Source organism: Acipenser ruthenus, chromosome 24, assembly GCF_902713425.1.
Source record: "Acipenser ruthenus chromosome 24, fAciRut3.2 maternal haplotype, whole genome shotgun sequence".
NCBI classification, from domain to species: Eukaryota; Metazoa; Chordata; class Actinopteri; order Acipenseriformes; family Acipenseridae; genus Acipenser; species Acipenser ruthenus.
The window spans coordinates 30,127,880-30,150,965 of NC_081212.1; the positions used below are offsets into that span (position 1 = coordinate 30,127,880).

A 23,086-nucleotide genomic window follows, 5' to 3' on the forward strand; every position below is an offset into this window, starting at 1 on the left:
AGCTTGACACACAGGCACTAATACTATACAGACACAGAGCTCCTTGAGGAATGCTGGTGGATCTGAACTAGGCTGCAGTTCAGCTGCACTCCCTGCGTATCCTGATATCAGATCACAGAGTGAGTATTGTGCATTGAGAAGCCTGGCTCGCAGCTCTATAGAGCTCACATAGCATTTCTTTAAGATGTAATGTTCTGGCTCTTTGCCTCTCGATTCCACCACTCTCCTGATGATTAACTGTTGACTTGTGGCTGCACCTGATTTTGCTTTATACAATATACCAACAGCCAGAGCTCCATTGTGAGAATGGGTAGCCTTCACTGAAAGCCCTGTTCGACCTTGAGCGATTAGCAAAGCAGCCCATCATATTTATAAGTAATCCCGAGCTCTGAAAACTCATTTCATAAGTCATTTCCGTGGGTTTTCGACAGGGGAAGTCATTAGAATCGCTGCGACCTTCTGAGATGCTGCACTGACAGACTCTTGCCACACTCTCTCTCCTTTGATTATGTTGCCCGTGCCCTGAGTGACAATTCTTTTATTTCTTTTCTTAGCTCCTGACCTAAAAGGGCAAGTCGAGTGCGCATGAAGATGCAGGATTTTTTATTTCTCTCGCCATCAATCGAATACTCCTTATGGGTCATTGAACACTGATTAGCTGTGGGGTAAATGGAGTGGAAATGTTAGGGTATACTGACCTTTTCAGCAGTGCACACACACACACACACACACACACACACACACAGTCATTTCAGGTTGGGATGGGGGGGGGGTCGTGCATGTCATACAGACTCAAACCCACCTATCCACACACAACCATGGTACTGTACAACACAAGAATACAGAGTTTAGACTTTTCACCATCACCATATACACGGGCAGTAGTCAAACCCTGTGCCTTCGACACCAAGAAATACATCCTTACTGTTTGAGCTGTAAGAAATGTTTCACTAAGTTTGGTGAGCAGTTGGTCTCTTCTCCTGAACCTGGATCTTCACAGCAGATGCATGTCTTAAACTTGTCCATTTGTTCATGTCTGAAGTTTGTCTGTTTTTTCCAGACTGATATATATATATATATATATAAATTGTTTTTGAATTGCTGGGATCCTTTTATCAAGCGGAAGCTAATGTAGCCTTGGGGGTTTAATGTAGACTAGACTAAAAAATGAACTGGTTTGACCAGGCCTGCTCATGACCGTTTGATCTCTCTTCAGTGCCTTCAGTTGCTCATTCATGAAAGCGCAATAAAAATGCATTGTTGTATTACAATAAAACAGGATATAGGCTCTTAAACTGGCTCTTTATGTACAATTCCCATTGCACTGATCAAACATATTCTGAATTACTAAGCAATGGGCAAGTGAAATAAGTACGTACTGAAGGAATAGCTTCTGCATCCTGCTTGCATCCAGACCGGAATTCCACAGCCTGCTGCACAATGTCTAGAAGCTTAATCAACACACCGCTCTACTGGGCACTTCAATGAAGCTTTATGCAGGTTCAGTAGATCAAGGCAGCGATAAAGGCCATTGAGATGTTCATAAGTTAACAGTAAGGCTTTCATGGTGATCAAACAAGACACCCGTCACCACAAGAGCTTCCCTGAATACAGCAACGACCTCAAACCAAACCAATGAGATCATTTTGGAGATGCAGACAGGACCTCAAAGTGAAAATGATTTGCTCATATTATGAGATGAAGTGACCAAAGTGTGAAGAAATGGGATCTCTAGGGAAATATGAGAAGATGCAAATGGCAAAAGACTAACTGGAAATCCAAGATGGACTGACCCTTGCTAAAGACATATTGTATGGATCTCAAGGGTTTTGTGAAGATGCATAAATGACTGATGAAGATATTCCAGCTCCAGCCAAAAAAGATCTTCAGAATGATTAACTATTTTAACTTCTGTCTCTCTGCTCCTCCTCTATTCATGTTACAAAATGATCTAGACAGCATTCAAAATTGGGCAGACACATGGCAAATGAAATTTAATAGAGAAAAGTGTAAAGTATTGCATGCGGGCAATAAAAATGTGCATTAAAAATATCATATGGAAGATAGTGAAATTGAAGAAGGGAACTATGAAAAAGACCTAGGAGTTTATGTTGACTCAGAAATGTCTTCATCTGGACAATGTGGGGAAGCTATAAAAAAGGCTAACAAGATGCTTGGATATATTGTGAGAAGTGTTGAATTTAAATCAAGGGAAGTAATGTTAAAACTCTACAATGCATTAGTAAGACCTCACCTAGAATATTGTGTTCAGTTCTGGTCACCTCGTTACAAAAAGGATATTGCTGCTCTAGAGAGAGTGCAAAGAAGAGCGACCAGAATTATCCCGGGTTTAAAAGGCATGTCGTATGCAGACAGGCTAAAAGAATTGAATCTATTCAGTCTTGAACAAAGAAGACTACGCGGCGATCTGATTCAAACATTCAAAATACTAAAAGATATAGACAATGTCAACCCGGGGGACTTCTTTGACTTGAAAAAAGAAAAAAGGACCAGGGGTCATAAATGGAGATTAGATAAAGGGGCATTCAGAACAGAAAATAGGAGGCACTTTTTTACACAGAGAATTGTGAGGGTCTGGAACCAACTCCCCAGGAATGTTGTTGAAGCTGACACCCTGGGATCCTTCAAGAAGCTGCTTGATGAGATTCTGGGATCAATAAGCTACTAACAACCAAAGAGCAAGATGGGCTGAATGGCCTCCTCTCGTTTGTAAACTTTCTTATGTTCTTATGTTCTTGTAAACTTTCTTATGTTGTTTCATAGAGACAAAGGAAGTGACTGCAATATCCCATAATACACAGCACGAGAGAGTACCCTGACCTCTGTTGCTCGGTTACTGTACACTGCTTGCCTGGCATGTCCTTTAGAGTTATGCACTTGAATTCTGAATAAACGAGTCTGACTCCGTCACAGATACCACAAACAGTGTGGCCAATTTCTAACAGCAGCAACACAGCAAGATGCATAATGTTTTGAATCGGGCTGGGGGCCCCAATCCATTCACTGGATTTATACTGGATCCTGCTCTACATCAACCATGGCATATGGAATAAACAGCTCTGGATAAAGAAAATAAAGCATGACCAAGAAATCAGTAACCCTCCTGTCTTTTCATTCACATGTACAAACAAAGGGTGCCATTCAACCCAATAATATAAAGATAGAATTATATATTCACTACACAAGGCAATAGGCCCATACTTGGGTTTTAAACCTTTTCCACTAAAGATACTCAATACCATTTCAATACAAAAAATCAATAGGACATTTTGAGGAACAAGAAAAACATCTTTGTTCTCAAAAGTGGATAATGTGAAGGCATGGGTAGGCGTGGTTATTATTATCATGAGGCTCATTAGAAGACCCAGTTCTGACGCTATCCTGGGGCAGGAATCCTTTATTCTGGGTTAGTCACTCACTCTGGTTGCAAACTTTGCATTTAACCCTATGAATCCAATAGTGCACCTGGTTTCATACTAGTTCCATAGATAAATACACTGTAGACCAGATGACCATTCAGTCCAAAATATTCTACAGGTGAATGCCAACATCACAAGGGTTTGGTTGTCAGCCTTTTCAAACGTGAACCCTCATTGTTATGTGGCTGTGTGATGTTTCCAGATGAAAGAGATTGCTACACCATTGCTACACCGTTAGTACTGTAATCTTTGAAATGGTGCTTCATGGCACAGTTTATTACTATTTAGAACCATATTTACTTTATCCCACACCCTAGTATATTTGCTGTGCACAGTATAGTATTCCATTCAGTGTGCTCAATAGCATTCCTAGAATGTTCACTTTAATGGCTGCAAAAAGGCTCAGCCTATAGGCATTGATGAACAACTAACAGCCCACTGCGTTCTTCTCAACTGTGTTCTGAAAGGTCCTGTGTTGTACTCTGGGGTCAGTAGTTGCCCTTGCACTGCACCAGAACAACTAGGAGAGATCTCCACATGATTTAATAGAGAACCTATTAGGTAACACTTGTGTTACTAAACTCACCCATGTTTCTAGAATTGCTGTCTAGTTATCACTGCTTCACTTCTAAGAGTTGTTCAGCTTTGGGTGTGTCCATCTACATACAGTAAGTGTCTCTTCTAGGAAATGGTTTAGAAACAGAGCCTGGGATCATTGGTCTGCATTGGAACAGAGCCTGCAATGTATGCCAACTCCCTCAGTCATGTCATAAAGGGACACTTATTATAAGTATCCTATCGTGTTCCTATGTTAGACTCTGTGTGTTTGTGTGTGTGTGTGTGTGTGTGTGCGTCACTGTGTGTGTGCGTGTGTCGGTGTGTGTGTGTCAGTGTGTGTGTGTGCGTTAGTGTGTGTGTGTGCGTCAGTGTGTGTGTGTGTGTGCGTCAGTGTGTGTGTGTCTCACTTTGTCTTGCTCTGTTCTCTTTATGACCATGTCTGACTTTCCTTTATACAACATTAAAGTCTGGTTACATCTTTTAAATGTAACCAAGTGCTCCAACAGAAGAACGTACATTCTCTGATGCGTACAAAAAAGTTGAAGGAGGTTCTTAAACATTTATAGAAATAACTCAATAACTCACCAGAACTGCACTCCAAGGAACTAAAGAAGCTAACTTGAAAAAGAAAACAAGTCCATATTCAGGAAATAAGTTAACATAATTCTGTGACGGAAATAGAGATTTACAGTATGTACATTCCATTATTAAATTAGGTTGTTTTATTGATTGGTGGCTCCCTCATTCCGAGGGCTCTTATTTTCTCAACTTCTTTTTAATTTTTTTTTTAATAGAACCCCGCCCCCCCCCCCCCCCCCCCCTCCACTCAGGATATCATCTTCTGCACCAAAAAAGTTATCCAGGGAGCAGGACTTTCTGCAGGAAGTCCTGCCGCTCCTCTGCTTTCCCAACAGGAAGCTGCCGTTTCCGATTTGAGACACTCTCTTAGCAACCAATATGGCGGACATCCACACATGGAAAAGAATAATAAATAAATAAAATAAAAAGCTATAAAATAAAAACAGTGGGGAGTTAACTCTTCTGTTATATTGTCTAAATTCCAAATTGGACCAGTTGTTTTTTTTGTTTGTTTTCTTTTGATGGAGGTCATTTGCAAGGAAAAAGTCCTCTTCATACAGAGTAGAGTTCTATACATTTCATGTGCAGGTAAACAAAAGCCCAAACTGCATTCCCCTTGGTGTAAAGAAAGGTTATCCAGTGTATTGAAAGGTGTAGCAGGCACTTAAGTCCATCCCCATCTCTTGATGTTTGACTGTGGAGTAGTAGAGTAAGGTACATATTGTTGTTTGGTTATTCCTGGATCGTGGTTTGTTTTACGCAGGCAGGCAGGCAGGCAGGCAGGCAGGCAGGCCTCCTCTAGCCCAGGATGTCCAGGTACACTGGCGTGGCCTTGCCCAATGCGTACAGGATCTTCTGGATGTCCTTGATGTTTAGTCGCTGCTGCGGTTCCCTCTGCCAGCACCCCAACATCAAGTCGTAAACCTCCTTTGGGCACACCCGAGGCCTCTCTAGCACCCGGCCTTGCGTGATGCACTCGATTACCTGGGAAAGAAAAAAAAAACACATGGCCGACTATCTGTCTGAACAACTGGTGGGCTGGAATTGTAGTCTGCCTCAAATCTGATGAACTCTTTTCTAATTTGAAATGGATGTTTTCAGTGACTTTTTCATATATATTTTCGTAATTATTTATTTGACATGCTTTGTTTTTTGAGGATTTTAACAATAATACATTTTTTCCCCCATTTCATGGCATATTGTTCTCAGATATTGAGTAGGTAATTTGAAGAGGCTTATAAAATAGTAAGACATGTGAAGCTCATAAACATGTAGGAAAGACCTATGAGTATTGCATTATTGAGAAGGAATGGTGCGAGGAATACATAACACATTTTCTTACAGATTGCCACATCTTGTCTAAAACTGGCTAAACTGCCTTGACCTGTCAGATGAACACATTTAGCATGTCCCATGAAATAGATATTGGAAAGACAGATATTTACAGGGGGCAGAACATGTATTGTTAAAAAAATATATATATTTGATATTTATTTTTTGTATTGCAGGTCTCTTCTCTTCTACGGATTGTAAAACATAACCCAAACTGACGTCATCTAGTTCTACACACTATAGTTAATGAACAATCTAGCATAACCAGTAGAAAACAAAACTACATAGCTAACTAACAATCTAAACCATTGAAAGGTTTTACTCTTGTTATAATGCATACTCCCATATATATATATATGTACCTCTGTATATATTATACTTAGACCCAAAGAGTAGTTGTAGTTTTACAGCCCTGTACTAAAAAACTAAACATTAATTAGGCCTTGTACTGGGCTTCAAAATTTCTATGATCAAATATTGATGACAGCTATCAAAAACCAGCAGGTGTTTTATACAGCTAGGTTTGTATTCAAATTAATTTCATAAATATGTCTCAATTTGAGACAGGTCGAGGGCAGTTTTAATCAAACACAATCGACTGCGCTATAAAAGGTGAAGTTTGAAAGCATCAAGTCATGCTGCTTCAGTGTCAACACCACTGTATCAATCTTTCATTACAGCACATTCTGGCTGCAATTTTCCTTCCATCAGATACAAGACAACTGCAGTTTGGAGTCTGAGCATGTTTCTGCAGGATATCATTCAGAGCATCTACGCTCCAACCTGAAACTGGGAAACAAAAGGACTACTTGAACCTCCCACACTATAGCCTAGCTCAAGGCTACTCAAACCCACTGCCTTCCACACAACAGTCTTGCACTCTAACCCCTTATACTGCAGCCTAGTGCTCATAGCAACAAGCTACAGTACTCACATTCACTACCGGCTATCTCTAACCCCTTATACTGCAGTCTAGTGCTCATAGCAACGAGCTACAGTACTCACATTCACTACCGGCTATCTCTAACCTCTTATACTGCAGTCTAGTGCTCATAGCAACAAGCTACAGTACTCACATTCACTACCGGCTATCTCTAATCCCTTATACTGCAGTCTAGTGCTCATAGCAACGAGCTACAGTACTCACATTCACTACCGTCTACCATTGTCGTTGGGTGCTTTAACCACTGCTCTACTCAAACCCACGTGGCCACACTTCAGCACATTTCATGGACAGATTGGTACTTAGCTACTGTATCTCCAGCAAGTTGGAAGCAGGTGTATATCCTGTATATTCTGAGTGTTGTAAGTAAAGGAAGGCTGTGTGTTGTATCTCTGTTTCCTCGAGTGTTGTAAGTAAAGGAAGGCTGTGTGTTGTATCTCTGTTTCCTCGAGTGTTGTAAGTAAAGGAAGGCTGTGTGTTGTATCTCTGTTCCTCGAGTGTTGTAATTAAAGGAAGGCTGTGTGTTGTATCTCTGTTTCCTCGAGTTTTGTAAGTAAAGGAAGGCTGTGTGTTGTATTTCTGTTACCTCGTTGTTAGCGAGTTGGAACCAGGGCTGCTTCCCGTAGGTGAAAATCTCCCAGAGGATGACTCCGAAACTCCACACGTCGCTCTCCGTGGTGAACTTGCGGTACATGATGCTCTCTGGGGGCATCCAGCGGATTGGCAGCATCGTGTGGCCCCCCACCTGAATATCAGGAAACAGAGAAAATGTGTTAATTTCACTCTTGGTTCACCTTACCGAAGTTAACATCAGGTAGTCTATGATCTGTGCTAATCGGGGTCTGTGACACTCATCATAAACATTTCTTTAAGAAACAAAACAAAACTGGTGCACATTTTGCCCTGAAATTAAAGAACATGATTTATAATATTTAGAGCTAAATCATAATTTAGATACTCTACATGCCAATGCACTCCTCAAGGAGCCTAACAAGTGACTGCAGAGCTCATCTTTATGGGCATCCTGGTCTTACTGCAGCAGTTATAATTAGTAACGGGTACACAAGTTCAAATGACTTATTCAAGTTCAAATAAGTTAAGAAATTGAAATGGGGGTACGAGAAGAAGCAGCAGCAGCTCAGATATCTGCTCTTGAAAAGGTTTAGAGAGCTGGAGGAGGCCCCTGGGGGCCTCACAGTCTGAATGTGGAAATCAATGTAGAGGAAGAATGCAGGGCATGGGGAACAGTTCTCAAAATCACATGCCAGCTTTACACTGAGCATGTCCTGAAATCCAGTCCCTTGCTTAGCCTTGCACGGCCAGATATTAATCGATTGAACAGCAGCGCATTAATCATCCTAATGCTCAGCCTTCACTAGGCTGGATTGTTTTGAAATCTATTTCCTATTCATGTCAATTGTATTGTGTTTATCATATCTGCTCTGGGATGAACAGGACTGACATTTCAATAGGACCGTGGATATTGCTGCCTTCAACCCTAAGTGGCAGCTCTGTATTAACGACAGAGCTCATTAACTCTGTGCACACTGCAGGTCAAGGTATTGATTGAGCTTCTGATTTCACTAAAGCATATATTAGCCTACACATTTATTGCTGCCATGATAGTGCCACACGTAACAATGGCATCTCTCTCACAGTGTTTACAGACTTGATCTTCGATTTTCTAATTCTACTCCCATAGGTGATGATATGCATTATAAATTTGGTTTAATGTATTCATGTATCTGGACTGCCTGTCTCTTGACTCCTGCTATTGTTGTTTTTTAATCTGCTGCTGGGTGCACACATCCTTTTCAGTTCGTGGTGCAGACTTTGCTTTGAGATGTTTTAACTGTACATGCCCATATCCTCTATATCCCCTTGGATCCCCAGCCAAGGTGTGTATGGCACTAAATGCTCTGGGAGCAACCTTAGGTTATCGAATCGTGTGCTGAAAGAGGCTGTAGGAAGATCCGTGACTCCAGGGGTATCTAGGGGTCTGACTCAAGCACTGGGTTGCTGTTTTGTTACCATGTCGGGGTTAGGAACATGCTAAGTTTCTTTTAAAGCAGTATACATTGGCATATGCTATTCAATTCTAACCCTTTGTCAAACAAAGCGTTTAAGGTTAGGGTTTGTGTCAGTTTGACTAGGATTTCATTGATTACCACGAGGGGTGAAAACATTGACATATATTTAGATTTTCCAGGTGTTTAGAGAATTTAGAAGATTAGAGTAAGGAGATATATAAGCAGGAGATATTCCAGGAGCTGCCTGTACCTTTGTTCCAGGTATTTTGCTAAAAGGGAAAATATGCCAGGAGCATCATGAGGATAGAGGGATGTGTTTCTGCACAGAAGCGCTGTAGCTGTGCTCAGTTTTTGGTAGGTTTTGGGTAGGATTATCCTTTGACTGAGTTTCATGTCTCTTACAACTATGCCAGTCTCTTCTATTTCTGTTTAGCTATCGTTTCACAGTGATGTGTGCATGGAATACCTAAGGATGCTGTAAAGACATTTTTTTCTAATTAGGCTGAAATGAAAGAATGTGTACAACAGCACCATTAGTTTAATAAACACAGGAAGCTCACTAATGGACTGTCTTAACCAACATGTTTTATATGATAATCCGGTTGATGTTTTCCACTGCACTTTTTGTGTCTGGCGGTTTCGATGGCTAGGCTGTGGTCACTGAGTCTGTATTTAGTTAACGTTTGTCTTTCCTTAGTGTTTTTAACTATGGTTAGGTAATCAGCCAATAGAATTTCTCTATTTAGGGCCTGATAACATTCTAGTTTGTTTTGGGATATAATATAATTGTTTCCAATTTTCAGCGTATTTATATTTTAGAGATTTGTCAATTTGTTTAAAGGATGTGTTTTTTGTATTCTGTACGATGTCATTGTTCTCGTTGCAATGTGTTAGTTTCAGTGCTAGCTGCCCCCAATGGTCTGACTCTGGGGAGAACTGGTTGCTTAGCAGGGCTTTTTGGTGGTAGCTCTGTGTGCTGACCTGGTTCAGAAGGGCCTCCCCTCCCCTCCAAAATATGAGAGAGAGATCGAAGACCCATCTATCAGACATATTCCAGGAGGCAAGATGTGTGAGAGAGGACCGATCTATCAGACTCCATTTAGACACATTCTAGGAGGCAGGGTGTCCCCGGCCAGGATTGAAAGGTCTCCTTGCAAAACTAATGTTGTGTGAGAATCCATCACTGAGCCCGTCACGCTCCCAGGAGCACATATTTTGATAGATCTTCTCCCCATTATGGCCAAAAATACTAATAAAATAGGAAAGTTGTAGACTGCGGTGCGCACTGCTGTTCTGATCACATGAGTGTGACTTCTCATATAGTAAATAACATCAAGCCTCTCTTTAGTTCAGACACACACATAAGCAGATGCATGTATATGAAGCATGTATGTGACTGGTTTGTTAAACACATGTATTGCTGTTATCAAGGGGATTCGGTTCAGCCCCTTCACACGCACTATTAATGAGCTGAGATTTTTCTAAGCCAGAATCACTCCAGATCAGTGAGTAAAAAAACTAAAACCTGCAGCTGAATTCATAGATCACTGCAATCTGATGGCATGTTACCCTTCTAGCCTGCCACAGCAGAGTTAGGAACCTGCAGTCTAACTATAACTGTTCCAATTGGCCCAGCAAATTGCACATGTTGGTAGTTTATCTGTTATTGGTCACAACCTGATGATCTGTTGATGATATGGGACCTGCAGTAACTGTCTACATTACACTTTACATCATGCTTCTCACTAATGGTTATTTGTCTCTGCTCTGGTGTCTGCCTGCTGCTCCACAGTAAATCCCTTGGGTCCTGCAGGGGATCTGCTGATTGGAACAGTAGTACTTTGTTGGTTTTCACTTCCCTGCTACAAGGCAGACTGTTCCAATACCTGCTCTGTTCAGTTCAGCGCTGGGCGCTCCTCTGCATCCCAATCTACAGCAGCAGTGCATTTTGAATGAATGTTTTTCACATTGGGAGCAGGGAATTGCTCTGTATAGAAGCCCCTGCTGTGCGTTCTGATAGTGGCATGGCAACCGCACACTGTTTCTCAGAGAGATTGAGTTTAAATACAGCCCCCCCGGGAACAGCTGCTCCGCTGTGCTCAGTTACTCCCCCCGCAAAGGGGCCCATTTGCCTCCCCCTGAACAAGCAAGGGATTGCAGCGCTGTGCATTTCCACTGCTACCGCTTACATGCTTCTACACACTTCAATATTATTGGATGCAGTAAAAAAATATTGAATCTTGATTTGTAAATATGCTTATAAACGCAGAGAGTGTGGGAGGCTATCAAGGTACATAAATGAGCAACGCTTTGTACATTTCTGCATTAATATACAACTAACTGTTAAGGTTACATAAATATAAATGAAAGATTAAAAAAGATGAGTTCACATAAAAGTATACTATGTTAATACAAATCCTGTAGCTAGCATACACACATACACACACACACACACACACATATATATATATATATATATATATATATATATATATATATATATATGAGATAATCTACGAATCTACCTGTATGTCTGCATACAAACACCTATCATTGTACTCAAGCCCATCTATTTGCAAGCACCCCTAACTCATCTCCATCTCACAGCTGCCTCCAGGGAGCGATGTATTCCTCATCGCTTCATATTAAACACACTGGAATTGTGTTGATGTTATCCCCACGCTCCATGTCATTATTCACCTGGGAGCCGCTCCAGAAGCAATCTCAGAGAACAGCTTGGTTTTGTCTGCTGGACCCCATGCAGGAATAGTGTGGATATAAAAAGTCAAGGGGTCAATCTGTGTCCATTATACAGTATCTGTCATTCTATATAGCTGGACATCATAATTGGAGAGGCACATTATCTTATAAATGAAAAAAAGAGGTTGGGTTTAAACAAATGTAAAAAAAAAAAAAAAAAAAAGAAAGAATGACTCTAAATGATTTTTCCCCGGTACATTCACTACACTTATTGTATTACTTGTATTGTAACGCTTGAAATGTTTTTGCTTACGATTGTAAGTCGCCCTGGATAAGGGCGTCTGCTAAGAAATAAATAATAATAATTCCACCCACTTCCTTCGCTGGGTAAATTAGCGCTACCATCCTGCTAATTAGCTGAAGCACACTCGTAAACATAATTTAAATGGGCTAAGCAGCGAGGCAAATGTCATCACTATCACCTTGGGCAGAGTGGCAAAACAATTACAATTAGCAGACACTGAAAAAATATCATAAAATAACAGACTAATTATGAACGTAATTCCATTTGATGTCATGGCTTCATCAGAGGCAGCCCTGTTACGACAAATTAAAGACCTTTTGGTTGGAAAATGAAGAGGATCACAGAGATGTGTTTTCCAGCCGTTTAGAGTAATGCTTAGATCAGTCTGTGTGGAGATCACTTGAAGAGACTCATTCAGAGCCCTCAGAGGGGACAGGCCATGCTGTTTACTTGACTACTGGGCTGCAGCCACAGGGTATTTCCCAGATGTGGCTGCAGCTGTCAATGTACACCTACTTTAAATCACGGAGTTTAATGCACATGGCTTTGGCCATATCACCTGTTACCACATGACTGTCACAAACCTATTAAGAATAAACCTATTAAGCAAGGCTTTCACACTTAAAACGAAACACGATCTAATTAGGTAGGCTATAAAGCAGTGCTGCTCTGCATGCGTCACCATGACAAGACCAACGTGAAATCCCTGGCAGGCAGGAGTGACATGAAGATGGATCTTACAATAATCCCAACTTCTGATCCCAATGCACACCTCTCCTGGTGCACAGAGTTGAACACACGTCAATATCGGCAGTCAGCACCGTGAGTACTGGGCAGCTTCTCCCATCAATTTAAAAAAGTGCTCAAAGGCAACCATCCTGTGGACTAATTTTTATAAATATGTAAATGGATTATAAATGCAGCTAAATGGGTGTGTTGCAAGTCTTTGCAGAGCTAAAAGAAAAAACCATAAACACAGCAAACTTCTGATTCCCTTAATAAAATACTTTTTATCACCACTCATGATGCTCACAGTCTTTTTGTTGAAGAGAAGTCAGATACTTACATGGGTTTCTCACTGCAAGCAGGTAATCATAGTCCTAACGAAGGGCTTGGATTGTGCTGATAGAAGTGAATGCTGGTGGGATGGAATCAGCCAGGTAAGAGTGTGAACATAGTCCTACCTGAAGGGCTTTGATTGTGCTGATAGAAGTGAATGCTTGTGGGATGGAATTAGCCAGGTAAGCTGAATTGTATTTTATTACCCCTATGGAATGTGTAGTGTAGGTGTGCTTCCTGGACGAGGTGCAGATGGTTCATATCTTGGTACACTGCAGTAAATAAAAGCCTCACCCTGTAGTAGTCGGTGCTGTAGATGTCCCGGGACATGCCGAAGTCCCCGATCTTCACCAGCAGGTTGTTGCCCACCAGGCAGTTTCTGGTGGCCAAGTCACGGTGGACAAAGTGCTGGGAGGCCAGGTACACCATTCCTGTGGAGATCTGCGTGGCGACGTGCAGCATCTGAGACAAGCCCAGCTCCCCCTGAGCCTGGTGATCCTGCCCATCCACCAGGATCATTGCGTCCGGCCCGTGGGCTCTGGGGACACAATAATACACAGCATCATGCTGTTAGGTGTGGAGGAGCTGGAGACAAAGTCAGCACATCCCCTGGGCCCAGCCAAACCAAAATAAACACAAGTTATTCATATTATATTGTTTTCATCTTTTTAGTGCATGTAAACCCTTCAGAGCACGTACAGTCAAGGCTCCTAATTGTGTATTTCCATGTATACTGGTAATAGGTGCTGTGTCAGAACAAATGAAGTAAATAATAGCTTTGGAGAGGAGTATGAAAATCGAATGGAATGGAAGAATCCACCTGTCATAAACATGATGTGGTATATAAACATGATTGTTTATGATCGAGTGCTTTGCATGTAGTTCTCTCTAGTTTAATAGTATCTTATATAGATGTTGCTCGGAAAACCGTGCAGTCCTGCAATGCAACCCCATCACTACAGCCACTAAACTTATAATGTTTTAATAGAATAAATTCATGAACATTTCATTACAACACAACTTCGGCAGTCTGTTATTTTATAGACCTCTTACATTGTCAAATTCTGGAAAAATTTCATTTGACGCCAGTAAAAGCAACATATAAACTGATATTGATAGGAACAGATAATAAGGCTATTAAGAGCCTGTCAGTGTGGGCTTCTCTTTATCTCTTTGTGCTCCAGTATCTCATCCTCCACAGCTCTCCGAGAATGGAAATTTGAGGCTATACCCAGAGCTGCTTTTGTTTTCCCATTGTCGTCATGCCTTCTCAGCCATTGGCCCCTGTCTTTGGAATACATCTCATGAAACGGTAACTTTCTAATTGAACTTTGAATGGGTTCTTTGACTGCTATGAGATTGTGCTTTTTAAGTAATATAATGTATTACACTCGGGTCTAAATCAATTAAAAGGAGTTAAAAAGGAAGACAAAGGTAAAAACATAACAATGAACAGTAACACTTTAAATTATTATTATTAATCGACTTACAAGATAACACATTATGTTTACATACAATTACCCATTTATTGGAGCAATCTAGGTAAAGTACCTTGCTCAAGGGTACAGCAGCAGTGTCCCCTACCGGGGATTGAACCCACGACCCTCCAGTCAAGAGTCCAACGCCCTAACCACTACTCCACACTGCTGCCCTAGCTGGTAAAATGAAACATCTCTTTTGATAAGTCGTTCTAAGGGGAAAGTCGGTTGCACATTGCGACATTATCTCTGGTTAGAGTCAAGGACTTGGTTCCTGGATTCATAGAGTTTGAGTATAAGAGCAACACGTAATGCAATGTCCAAATGCAACGCACAGTATGCTGATAATAACAAGGGCTGTTTCCTGCAGAAACCCAGAGCTTCAGATGGTGTGGAGTGAGCTCAAACAACTCTGGCTAACAGTGCTGAGAACTTGGATGTGCTTTCATCAGACAGCTGTTTATGTAGGCTTCTGAAGACTGGCGTGTGGGACACTTCATTGGGCTTATGTGATGTGTGTTCGGTTTGTAACTCACAGATTTTTTTTTTTTAAATCAAGCAGTTTTAACTGCCAAGTTCTCAAGTACTGTACATGACTTCTGTGAGTTTTAATTTGTGATTTTTATTTCAGATTTAAGAATGGATTTCTGCAGGTTACTATACTTTCTTCCTGCTCAGAAATGCCTTAGAAGCTAGATGAAACAGTGCATAAAAAGCAGCATGAAATGTCTGTCATAGTGTGCGGTGATGGGTGACATATTTCACTGGCCAAATTTTTTTATTTTATTTATGAAAGTCACTGTAAATGATTATATTTCAGATATAGTTTGAATATATTACATTGAACCCTTAATTAACTATAACCACTGGAGATTATCTCAGCCGCACGCCTTTCAGTGTCTTATTGCTTACAAACAGTGAGAGGCATTAGAGACTCACTGCTGCATAATGGCATGCCCTTGGTAATGAAACGTTAGCATATCTGAGGCTCTGACAGCACAACTCATTGGCTGCTGCGCAGTACCTGAGGAACTTGTTGAGGTCTCCGTGCTTCATGTACTCGAACACCATGATGAGGGGGTCCCCGTCCACACACACCCCATAGAACTTCACTATGTGTTCATGCTGCAGATTGGTCAGGAGCTCGGCTTCCCGCTGGAAGTCCTTCCGCGCAGAGATCGTCGGGTCCTTCAGGGTCTGGAACACAGAGACACAGACACAGTGATGACGCTGTCTCTGGCTTCTGATTCAGTGCCATGTAATGCACGCAATCCAGCTCTACTGTATAATGAACATGTCACTGTAAGAGACTGGGGATCAGAGGACCAAGAAGGATGCACCAGGGCTCCTGTCAGGGCACTCAGAGCTCTACTGTATAATGAACACGTCACTGTAAGAGACTGGGGATCAGAGGACCATGGAGAATGCACCAGGGCTCCTGTCAGGGCAATCTGAGCTCTAGTGTATAATGAACACGTCACTGTAAGAGACTGGGTATCAGAGGACCATGAAGGATGCACCAGGGCTCCTGTCAGGGCAATCGGAGCTCAAGTGTGCCTTTAACTGCACCCTCTACAGCAGTACATGTACAAGTACAGTCCCTCCCAATGATGCACCACAGCTTCACTTTTCAAACATGCCAACTTCAAGACACCTGGAATGTGTGCTGTACAAAATAATACTTTAATGTGTTTGTTTTTGCTTTCCTGACATTATAGTGTTGCCAACGACCATCTTCATTTTAATCAAGTGGGTTTAAAAAACACCTTGACCATTTCATGGTAAGGAAGCTGTTTAAAATCATACAAATGCAATCTTCTTGTATTGTATTAGCCAGACAGTGTGGATAGCCAGCCAGATAGACTGACAGAGAGAAGAGACCTTTCAAGAGCATCTCCTTGTGGAGAGGTGAAGCTGTGTTTTCAAAGCAGAGCTGCATTGCTTGACAGGGAAGCAGCAGCTACTGCAGTGTGCCCTGTGCAGCACTCTAAGAAACCATTACTTTCTAATTGAGTTTTAGCAACACATGGTATGATTTTATTTGAATTAGGAGCTCCCAGCGGACTCTCTATCCCGAGTCTGGGAATATTTAGATGGATGACGGCTGTGCTGCATGGATGGCAAGTCATCCATCCCTATTTGGGACAAGCTGCCCTCAGAGCCTGCCATAATACCAGAGGCCTGTCACCTTCATACACCTCTGTATAACAGGCACATGTACATCCTCTATGGAAATGTATTGTATATACACATCATATATGCATACGCTTATGAGAGGATATTACTCTCTCTCTCTCTATCAACCCTTGTATTCCACAAGTAAAAGATCATCAAAGGCCTTTCTTGAGGCTGCAGCAACTCCCTAAAGACACTCCAGTAGATAACAGGACAGGTTTCCTCAAAGGAGTTTAAATATTTCATACCAGATGACTCATTTTCAGCTTTCTTCGAGTTTAAACAGAATAGCTAATGGACACTGCTGGGATGCCATATAAGTGCACTTAATGCCATCCACAGCTCCCTTTGTAACTGCAGCCCTATCATGAATTGACTAATTCATGATTCAATCAATCCTTTGATTACTATGCACTACAGCACTACTGAAACGTTTATTTGAAAAGTTCTTCTTGGTAAACTTGCAGTTTTCCCATGCTTTTCCCATGGTTATACTGCATTTATCATAGTTTACTGTGGTTTACCTGTTTATTAAAATGCTTTCCCATACATCTCTGTGCTTTACAATGCTTCCCTATGCTTTACCATCTCTCTCTATGCTTTACAATGCTTCCCTATGCTCTACCATACCTCTTTGTGCTTTACAGTGCTTCCCTATGCTTTACCATACCTCTCTGTGTCTTACAATGCTTCCCTATGCTTTACCATACCTCTCTGTGCTTTACAATGCTTCCCTATACTTTACCATACCTCTCTGTGCTTTTCAATTCTTCCATATGCTTTACCATACCTCTCTGTGCTTTTCAATGCTTCCCTATACTTTACCATACCTCTCTGTGCTTTATAATGCTTCCCTATACTTTACCATACCTCTCTGTGCTTTACAATGCTTCTCTATGCTTTACCATGCTGTATTATGTACTCAGAAAGAGACTGGGAGCTGATGGTTAGTGGGTGATGCCTGTGCCTTACTATATATTAACAACACATTTAATCTCAAGCACCACACTGAGCTATATATATATATATATATATATATATATATATATATATATATATATATATATATATATAATAGAGAGAGAGAGAGAGAGAGAGAGAGAGAGAGAGAGAGAGAGAGAGAGAGAGAGAGAGAGAGAGAGAGAGCGAGAGAGAGAGAGCAGTATTAGAAACAGATCCTAGCAACAACCTTTGGAATTATTTTAATGTGATTCTCAGAAATAATTACACAAAGTGAGCTGTAATGTGTTCCAGCAGCATTGTATACCAATTAGTATCAAAATATTGTTTTAACAAAGTGGATTTCAACCCATGGATGTCAGAAATGTGACGTCATAATCTTAATGACGAAGGGCTCCTTAAACAATGAACCACAATCCAATGGGGTTCTGCCACTGCAATCCCAACACCCTAAACTGAGGGGATCAGACACATACACCACCGCCACCTGCTGGACATGCAGAATTAGCACATGCTGTAGAGTTCTGGAGGACACTCAATAACATCAGGTTAGTGTAACAATTGAACCCATCACTTGTGATTGTAAATCAGCAAGATGCATTAGTGTCTTTAAAAAATCAAAGTTTAAACAACATGTACTGTGAGTTTGATCATGCTCAGTCCTCCAGAGGTGTCTCCACTGTGAAGTACTGCAAGAGACGGGACAATTCTCCATTAAAACATAGAACATTAAGTCACAATGACAATCTTGCTCCGCTAAATTGCACTGCTTGTGCAAAGGAATGATAATCATGCAGGTTTGTTAAAAAAAAACAAGAAAACAACAAAAGAATTGAACCCCATAAGTGTTCTGTATGTATAGTTCTTCCCACTGTGCAAATATATATATATATATATATATATATATATATATATATATATATATATATATATATTTCTGTGAAATCCAAAAATACAGAATCAGAAAAACAGTTCAATGTAATCAGATTTCATGGTTACAGTTCTGAAAAATAAAATAAACACATAAATATTTCTGGCCTCAGTTGCTTTGTTGACACCATGCATGCACTGGTTTTCGGTGCTACTGCTGGAAAGTTACCTTAACTGGGGCAACAAACCCTAAATAATTAAGCAGGAATATGTTAGTTTATAGCAGATCCCGGGTGTGCTGGTGAAAGTGAACACGGAGCAGCTCACAGAAATGAAAGAATAGTACCTGTGGAAAGTGGGGTCCCATCTCAATTAATGGCTGATAGTAGGCGGCTCCAGGAACCTGAAAGAGCGGGTAATGGTGGGTATTATCTGGTGGCAGTTTGCATTGGCAGGCAGGTCACGACCCGCACATCTCTATAAGGAATCTCCTGTGTGATTCTCCATAAGGAATCTCCTGTGTGATTCTCTAGAAGGAATCTCCTGTGAGAGTCACTAGAAGCAGTGTGGAGTAGTGGTTAGGGCTCTGGACTCCTGACCGGAGGGTTGTGGGTTCAATCCCCAGTGGGGATTGAGCAAGGTACACTGCTGTTGTGTTTTTTTTTTTTTTTTTTTTTTTAATGATGTCTCAATCCTAAAATTGTAAGTGATGCAAAAGCTGTAGAGTTCTCTACAATCACCTGGGCCAGCACCCTTTCAGTGAAGCCCAGCAGAGAGTTCCCTACAATCACCTGGAACAGCACCCTGTCAGTGAATAAATGATTACATGATTAATCCAGGGGGGGATTTGTAGGGGGACACTGCTGTTGTACCCTTGAGCAAGGTACTTTACCTAGATTGCTCCAGTAAAAACCCAGCTGTATAAATGGGTAATTGTATGTAAAAATAATGTGATATCTGTATAAAGTGAAATAATGTATAATCTTGTAACAATTGTAAGTCGCCCTGGATAAGGGGGTCTGCTAAGAAATAAATAATAATAATAATAATAATAATAATAATAATAATAATAATAATAATAGAAGGAATCTCCTGTGTGATTCTCTATAAGGAATCTCCTGTGTGATTCTCTATAAGGAATCTCCTGTGTGATTCGCTGTAAGGAATCTCCTGTGTGATTCTCCAAACTGAAGCAAGGCCTTAGGCAGGGGCTCCAGCATCTTCTCTCTCTTTTCAATCATGTGCCTGTGCATCCTGCTCTTGTAAACCCAGCTTTGAAAAGTGTACAACAGGACTGAGCTGCACTGCTGTTTGCTGGGTTAGAGAATAGCAACCGAGACAGAGTTTAACATATTACACAGGCCACTGTTAGCAAACTGCTTCCTGTGGTTGTAAAAAAAACAAAACAAAAGGTCAGTTATGTTTGAACTAGTTTACTACGAGATGACTATTGGCATCAACTAGTGAAATCGAGCAGCTGTTGCAGCCCTAAAGCAAGCTTGTTGGCACTTACCTTGACAGCCACTAACATCTTCTCCTTCGTGGGGGACAGGTTGTAGCATTCTGCCAGGAAGACCTTTCCAAAGGCCCCTTCCCCCAGCTCTCGCTTCAGCACGATGTCTCTGCGCTTGATGTACTGCACGTCTACAGAGCAAGATGAGAGTGAGACAAGTTCACCGTCCTGTAGAGTTAGACCGTATTCACTGCAGCTAAACTACAGCGGAGCGTCATCACACAAACAGCAGCATCATCTCAACATGAATGTGTGCATGTGCAATCCTCTAAATACACAGCCTATTAGTCTAATTACATCAACTGCTGTTTGTCTATTTAAACACAGAATAAGAAGTGGCTATCAGTACAAGATGACTGCAAGTAGGTAAGCCCACACCCAGTCAGAAACAGAATGAACAGCTATGGCCAGAAGCTTTGCATTACTCTGAAGAAGTAACGGATTTTGCTTCATAAAGTCGATTGAAACCTGCTGAATAATGTTACATTAACATATGGAATTACACACCGCTTTGTAGTTTTTCATATACTTAACGAAAAACTGACATAAACTGACATTTCGAAATCTAACTATTATGGCTTCCGGTTGACTTCTGCAAAATCATTTTGTAGATTATTTGATTACATGATATGAAATAAAATACCTAAATTATGTTCATGTAGTTTTTTTTTTTGTTTTGTTTTTAATGATGTCTCAATCCTAAAATTGTAAGTGATGCAAAAGCTGTAGAGTTCTCTACAATCACCTGGGCCAGCACCCTTTCAGTGAAGCCCAGCAGAGAGTCCCCTACAATCACCTGGAACAGCACCCTGTCAGTGAATACATGATTACATGATTAATCCAGCCACAGGTGTATAAGAGAGGCGTTCACAGGTGCTAGTTTAGAATGAGTAGAGTTAGGGTTGGTGATAGAGGTGGAGGTCCATGTTTATGTCCTGTCTTGTTTACATTCGTGAGTTTTTGTAAACCATTTTGTTTTGGCCCTTGTGCCGTTTATTTTGTGACGTGTGTTTTGTGAAGTGTTTTGTCTGTGTTATTTTTGGTTATTTGTTTATTAAAACTGTGCACTGGCACATTTAACTTGCAGCTTTCTGTGTGTGACTCTCTCTCCCTGCAAATAACATCTGGGCTCTGACGCTGCTGCGCCACAGGGCCTATGCAGACTAAAGATGCATTATTGCAAACAGCCTTGCAGTTTCTATCCCCTAAAGTAAGTAGTTCCTTTCTAGCTTTTAAAAGAGCGATAAAAGGCATTTCTTTATATAAATCAGTGCACCTGTTTAAAAACACATTATTTATTTAGTGTTGTGTGACCGTCATGTTTTGTTGTTGCTGCTGCTTTCACCATTCTTCTCCTGAGAACAGCATGCTATTGGTGTATTCAGGATATACTCATTGATGATTGTTCCCACCATTGCTTACTCCAACCACTGCACAATACCAGATGCCAAAAAATCCCTTATTTAAGATCGATTTTCACTTCACTGCTGCGTTCAAAATCCGGAGAGGATACTTTATAGCACCAGCCTGCACAGATTTCAAATAACATCCGGGACATATCTTATACTAGAATGTAAACTGGAAACTCCTTCCCTTCTGAGACAAAAAACACAACAGGTTTACAAAAGGCTGTTTTCTTAATCCTCTCGCTCAGTGCAGGAAGTTGCTGAGTCTGTTTATCACTGGCTCCATGAAAAGCACCCTGATTTAGATTCATGTTGGTTTTGTGCATAGAAATGAAATAAAGATGAATCTGTGAGACAAGGTGACTTCCGCCTGTCCTCACATGAATTCTGCACAGACGGCTCACAGAAACAGAACAATACAGCTTCATTTCTTATTTAACAAGAGCCTCGCTGATCAGGGATGGGCTTCTTTTTTGTTTCTTATTCGTTTTATTTTGAAGACGAATATATTAGGGGCATATTCACAAAACGCAACAGCTTGTGAAAACAGCCAGTGGCATTTTTTATCATCAAATTAACAGATATTCTGGCACTGCCTTTTTCACAACCCACACCAGCAGGGTTAAAGCACTGAGCTTGCTGCTATTTCCGCAGGGCCTTTAGCAGTAGCATCGTAATGACAAAATAATCATTTAAAAAAGAAATGTATTCTCAAAGCTTTGTGCAGCTTGATGAATTAGCACACATGAACACATACTAGCAAATACTAATACTAAATATGCTTATATTCTTCAATCATTCAAATGTTCTTCAATCATTCCACTACAGTACCACTAATACTAATAACCTGTGAGTATGCTATTTAATACTAACAGTACCACTAATACTAATAACCTGTGAGTATGCTATTTAATACTAACAGTACCACTAATACTAATAACCAGTGAGTATGCTATTTTATATCTGGGATGCACAAAAACATAATCTTGTTAAGAGAACAAAATAAACACAGTTAGGAAAACATTTAATTGCACAAAATGAGTTGAACAGGAGCACCTTGAACGAGGTGATTGTATCCATGTGCAGGCTTCCATTCCCATGGTAATGAAACGCTTCATCATTAATTAGGCTTTGTGATAGCATTCTAATCAAGTAGTAATGCACCATGTAACAGCATTGCTGATGGAAACCCGCATGCAGAGGCTGAAGCGGGGACAGAGTCAAAGGGGACAGTGTTTAATGAAGGGCAGCTGGCCGGAATGAGCTCCACCAAAGGTATTCTAAGCTACTATGTGACTGAAAACACATTTAGTTTTTAAAGATGTGCTCACTGTTATTAGTACTGTTTGATTTCACTTTGCATGGGAGCACTTCTGCTTAGATTTATCTGTGTCAACATGTTCGATTTCTTTTGTAATTGGCTACAATGCAAATGCTTTACATTCTGTAAACCCTGTGACAGAGTGAAGAGTTTCCTTCTAATAATTCAACAACAAACCACCAGATGTTCTATTGCTGCTGGGAAGTAATCTGGTATGGAAAACCATGTGTAATTCCCTCATACTTCTGCAGTTATTCAGCATTAGCAAGCCTATCTATTGTGTTGTACATTGTAACTACACTGGTTTATAAGTGAAGAAATGAGAAGCAGCATGGAGCATTAATAACTTTACCATTTCAACACTTGGCTTCAAACACTATTCTTCTCATTAGTCCACTTTTCACATTAGTTATGGGTC

At 40.8% G+C, this 23,086-nt stretch overlaps 1 protein-coding gene across 3 annotated transcripts in view; it reads right to left on the reverse strand.

Moving 5' to 3' along the window:
• Nucleotides 1-4,808: 4,808 nt before the first annotated feature.
• Nucleotides 4,809-23,086, reverse strand: part of LOC117429855 (NT-3 growth factor receptor-like) — an 80,201-nt gene continuing 61,923 nt past the window's right edge. For 2 of the 3 annotated variants that reach the window (XM_058999250.1, XM_058999252.1), the window contains 5 exons: nt 19,942-20,072; nt 15,448-15,620; nt 13,240-13,483; nt 7,439-7,597; nt 4,809-5,561 (listed from right to left, as the gene is read on the reverse strand). In XM_058999250.1, coding sequence (XP_058855233.1) covers nt 5,376-5,561; nt 7,439-7,597; nt 13,240-13,483; nt 15,448-15,620; nt 19,942-20,072 — 893 coding nt within the window. In that variant the 3' untranslated portion in view covers nt 4,809-5,375. Of the gene's footprint in view, nt 5,562-7,438; nt 7,598-13,239; nt 13,484-15,447; nt 15,621-18,774; nt 18,832-19,941; nt 20,073-23,086 lie in introns of all 3 variants that reach the window. The other variant, XM_058999249.1, reaches the window with a different exon arrangement.